Source organism: Atta colombica, unplaced genomic scaffold (assembly GCF_001594045.1).
Source record: "Atta colombica isolate Treedump-2 unplaced genomic scaffold, Acol1.0 scaffold229, whole genome shotgun sequence".
In the NCBI taxonomy this organism is placed as follows: Eukaryota; Metazoa; Arthropoda; class Insecta; order Hymenoptera; family Formicidae; genus Atta; species Atta colombica.
This window is the reverse complement of record NW_017259326.1, coordinates 545,265-550,309: the sequence shown is the minus strand read 5'-3', so window position 1 is coordinate 550,309 and position 5,045 is coordinate 545,265. Positions and strand designations below refer to the sequence as shown.

General features: G+C 34.8%; 1 protein-coding gene across 1 annotated transcript; it reads left to right on the top strand.

Annotated features, from left to right (window-relative positions):
- The first annotated feature begins 823 nt into the window (after positions 1-823).
- Positions 824-4,829, top strand: LOC108688361 (dual specificity protein phosphatase Mpk3). The gene is made up of 4 exons (XM_018194597.1): positions 824-1,247; positions 2,311-2,496; positions 2,685-2,927; positions 4,153-4,829. The coding sequence occupies exons 1-4, from the start codon at positions 857-859 to the stop codon at positions 4,527-4,529; spliced, it is 1,197 nt and encodes a 398-aa protein (XP_018050086.1). The 5' UTR covers positions 824-856; the 3' UTR covers positions 4,530-4,829.
- The last annotated feature ends 216 nt before the right edge of the window (positions 4,830-5,045 follow it).

Sequence of the window (5,045 nt, the reverse complement as noted above, 5' to 3'; positions counted from 1 at the left end):
CGTTAATTGGACGCGTCGTCTTGATTCACGAGGAGATCGATAACCGAGACAAGCTGGCGGTGGCAGCGACGACGGAGACGACGAAGACGACGAAGACGACGGTGGCGGTTACAGTGGCGGCTGCGGTAGTGGTGGTGGTGGTGGTGGTGGTGATGGTGGTGGTGGCGGCAACAGCGGTGGGGAAGCAAGAGGTGAAGGCGGAGTAACATACGCAGCGCGGCGTAGTATCGCAGGAAATGATGGCAACGCGTGAGAACCCGTCGGATCGCGCCGTCGACGGGTGAACGTCGCGCGATCGTTCTCTCGGATGACGCGTCCGGGGAACGTGTGCTCCGTCACTCAACTCCAAGTGCCATTTCGTATATATCCATATCCAGTAATTATTAGTCGCAGGAGAGACGCTCGTAGAAACGCGCGTGCACGCATTCACTACGGACACACGCTTCGTTCATTCGCTTTCATTGTGGAGAACGCGCGACAGGGCTGACGACTCGCTGGGCTCCGACGGGTAACCCAGGAATCGACGGTTATTCGCGTTAGTCAATATACATGCAAATTTTTTTAAGTGACGACCAGTGACGACCAAGCAAGAATCATTGTAATTATCGTCTTAATTAATAACGTTTTGACAGTTTTGTTGTTTACTGTTTGCCGAAGGTATCGTGTCCAATAATGACGGCACTTCGATGCTGTAGAAGCTCAAGAATATCTTTGTAGCGGAAGCTCAGTGACTGATCATCTGAAGGAAATATTTACGTTTAGAAGCTGTTTTGCGGGACAAATCAGCGCCGTTTGTTTAGAAGACATATAAATGCGATAAAATATAAGAGTGTGCTAAAAAGTGTAAAGACTCAAGATGCCTGATAGTGCAATGGAAGAGGATCTTTTGGGTCCAGAATGGTTGTTTGGGGAATTGAGATCACAGGATGGTCCCAACAAACTTCTTATTCTGGACTGTAGAGCACACTCGGACTTTTCTGATGCTCATATAAGAGGTTCGGTACCTCTGACTATACCCAGTATCATGTTGCGAAGATTGGCTGCTGGTAAAGTGGACCTCTTGTCTACAATACGGTGCTTAGATCTGAGAAACAGAGTGGAGATGTTTCTGTGTGGAGATGAAAACAGAAGAGGGACATTTGTATTAATCGGTGACACTACAGATTCTGGAGGTCATCAGGGTGAAACATTACAAGTTTTGACCCGGAGACTTAAAAGCAGTGGAGGAAACGTTGCCTCTTTAATCGGTGAGAGATCAATCTTTATCTTATATTCTAAGCTACTGTAATTCCATTTTCATTAAGATCACACAAAGTTTGATATTTTAAACATATGATATTCTAACACATGATGCAAGTTTTTATATTTCAAACTAGAAACAATCTTTATTTCATACTAATCTACTAATTCCATTAAGATCACAAAGTTTGCTTAATGTATTTTTAATGCATTAAGCATTAATTTTATATTTAAAACTAGAATACTTCCATTGTCTTTTTCTAAAATGATATATTGTGTGTAAATGTGAATTGGACACTTGTAAAAAGTATGATATAATAAAAAGTATGACATAAATTATTATTTGTGACAATATTTCAGAAACTTTTATGTAACTAATATTATATATTATTATATTATTTTAACAATTTTTAAATTTAATTATTAAACATCATACAATAGTTGCTAATTATAACTCTGTATTCATATCATTTTATTGTCACATATATATGCACAAGCAGTATTAGTAATTGTAGTACAGAAAGGCTTTCACAGATGTAACAGTCAAAGCATAGAGACTGGTTGTGAATGAAATATTGATTTATGTGGGAGGCATTCCAGTAGAACCAGACACTTAATTCTATAGTCAGCTTTTATCTGGCTTTAGATAAAACTGTTCACTCATTCAATGTTTTGTTTGACATGAGAAATTTACTGATTGCAAATGTATTAATATATACATTGAATGCAAAATAGAATATTACTTATTTGTTTCAAGTTTTGTTTTAGAACCTAACAAGTATTTTAAGAAAATGTATAAATTGAAGGGATATGATTATGTTTGTGTGATTATTAATTTTTTCTGAGTATTATCATATATGCAAAATTTAGTTTTTAACTTACAATTAGTTAATGATGAGTTTATTGCAAAATTTTGGCAAAATTTATTTTTAATTTAGAAATATTGATACTTTTTCTAATCATATAGAATAAAATTTCATTTTTTAATTATTTAATTAATAGATTTAATTAAATAGATTTTAATTTACTCTTAAATAGTTATATTATCACATTATACTTATATTTTTATAGGTGGTTTTGAAGCATTTAAAGATAAATATCCAGAGTGGTGCGAAGGTAGTCAAGCCACTAATGAATGTGATCCAGGTCAGGACAATAACGATGGTGAATTAATGGGCCTTAGATCCCTTCGGATATCCACTCCACCAACCAGATCTTACTCAGACTCAGACAGTGACAGCACATGTGATTCAATTGGTGAGCAGATATTCCAAGTGTATATAATATTTTCACTATACATTTAAAAAGAAACATGCAACAGCAATTTACATTAATGAACAACAATGTAATACATAAATAATGTAATGCTGTAATGTAATAATAGAGAAAATAATAGTAGAAAACGTGATGTAATAATAATAGGAATCTCGTTTTCTGCATTCCAGGTCCAGAAGAAGATAAAGACTTTCCGGTGGAAATTTTACCTCATTTGTATCTCGGTAACGCGGCCAATAGTGAAGATCGCGAGGCTTTAGCGCGGCACAGGATACAGTACATACTCAATGTGACACCGGATTTGCCAAATGTATTTGAAAGCGGCGGTTCAATAAAGTACATGCAGATACCGATAAGCGATCACTGGAGTCAGAACTTGGCTAGTTTCTTCCCACAGGCGATTCAGTTTATAGGTGAGTGACGAGATATACGAAGCATATTTTTATTGAAAATTAAATTCAAGCAAGAGATAAAAGTATTTTTTTATTGTAGTTAATTTTAGGATTTAAAAACTTTGATTTATACTATTTTAAAAATTGCTCTTTGTAAACATTGTAATTCAGTAAATAATGTATTTTTTCAAAAACTCATGAAACATACACAAAAAACGAAGCATTTTTTCGTTACGATAAAAAAATTATCAGTTATTGATTGATATCTCATACTTTTACTTTATTTTCAATGAACATTTCGTCATTCACACGTCTACTCTATACTGTAAAAATTATACTAATTATCTATATCAGTGATCGATATATAATATCTACAATTTAAATAAAATATTTTGTGTGCCATATGTTAACAAGAGATTTTCTTAATATAAAGTATTTAATTTACAATTTACATTTCATATTATTTTAACATACATACGTGAGAAGTAGGTGAGATTTATTTATTGCATCGGAGCTTTTTTCATGTCAAAATCTTGTTCGGACCGCTTCTTAAACAGGATTTCCTGTTTAAGAAGGTCCCAGCGCAGCTTCTGAAAGGGGCATTCTTATAAATAGGTTCGCCTAAATAGAAACTTTCCCACGTGGCGGGTAAGCCGCGCTAGACAATTAAACAACGGATGTCCGGTTAAGCCGAGAGCTATATTTACGTCTGAATGACGAGGTTTGACATTGCTATTGAGCCGGTTTGGCATTTTTGATTATTCCGACATATTGCAGTGTTGAGGATCCGACTTCTCTTTGTTAATTCCATTTAAACGAATTGGTCATGACATGCACTGTTTTCTGTAATATTTTTATATACACTTTTCTAATTAACGAACATTGAATATATCGAAAAATAATAATGTACTTAAAAACATAATGTAAAAAAACATAATTAATTAATATCTTCTACTTGTATATCTTAGATAATAAAACTCTTAACGATTTTATATCTCAATGTTTTAACGATATTAATATTAAAGTATATTTTTCAATTTTTCTAATATCAACTAATTGTAAAATTCGACTTTCATACTTTGAAAAATCATTGTAAAATAATTTTATGTCTTGCATATTTCATAATTTCGTGTAATTAAAAAAATTCTTGAAATACATATAAATATTAAAAATCGGCGTAATAATAAGTGAGATGATGATTGCACAATTGTAAAATTAAAATCGCTATTTGTTGCGTATTTTTCAGAGGAGGCACGAAATTCAGATAAGGGAGTACTGGTACATTGTTTGGCCGGAGTTTCTCGGTCTGTCACGATCACCGTGGCTTATCTTATGCACAAGTGCAGTCTCAGTCTGAATGATGCTTTCAACCTAGTACGTAGTAGAAAATCGAATGTTGCACCGAATTTTCACTTTATGGAGCAATTACACAGTTTCGAGCAAGAATTGAGGGACCGAGGGGGAGAAAACAAGAATAACGATCAAAGGTGCATCGGGGCATGTCGGCCCAATGGGCCCTGCAATTGTCCAGCGCCCAGTTTTCTGAGTCCCATTGATCTGGGACTCAGTCCCGACTCAGGAATCGAGTTTGACAGGTGGGCGGCAAGTACACCGGCCGAATGAAATGAACTTGGGGGTACCCAATACAAATTTTAGGTCTCTGTCACGTATTATCAGGAAAATCCTGATCGAACGTTATGATAACGCGCTTTATCATTTTGATATGTGAGACGCATTAAAATCCGCCCTTCGCGGTATCTCCAGATGAAATGGGATATTAGTCGCGTTTGGCGAGCGCTGAGACGTAGCTGTTAAAGGCATCCGAAGTTAGTTATCGCACTGATATCTCGTAATTTCTCGATTTTTTTCTATTGAGTCTCTCATTCCTATCGTAACTATTATACTACGTTTATTAAAGATACATAAAGCATTTGAAACTGATTTTGATTATTTGAATTCTAAAATTGAATTTTAAAAAGATTATAATTTCTAGATTTCATGCAAGTAGTATCTTTAGTATCGTACTACTTATGCAATATTTCGACGTTATATACAAGAAAATAAACTTTTATCTAAATTCAAAAATTCATTTGAGGAATGAGAGGATTACAAAGAAGAGGATTAAAAACATGTATCTCC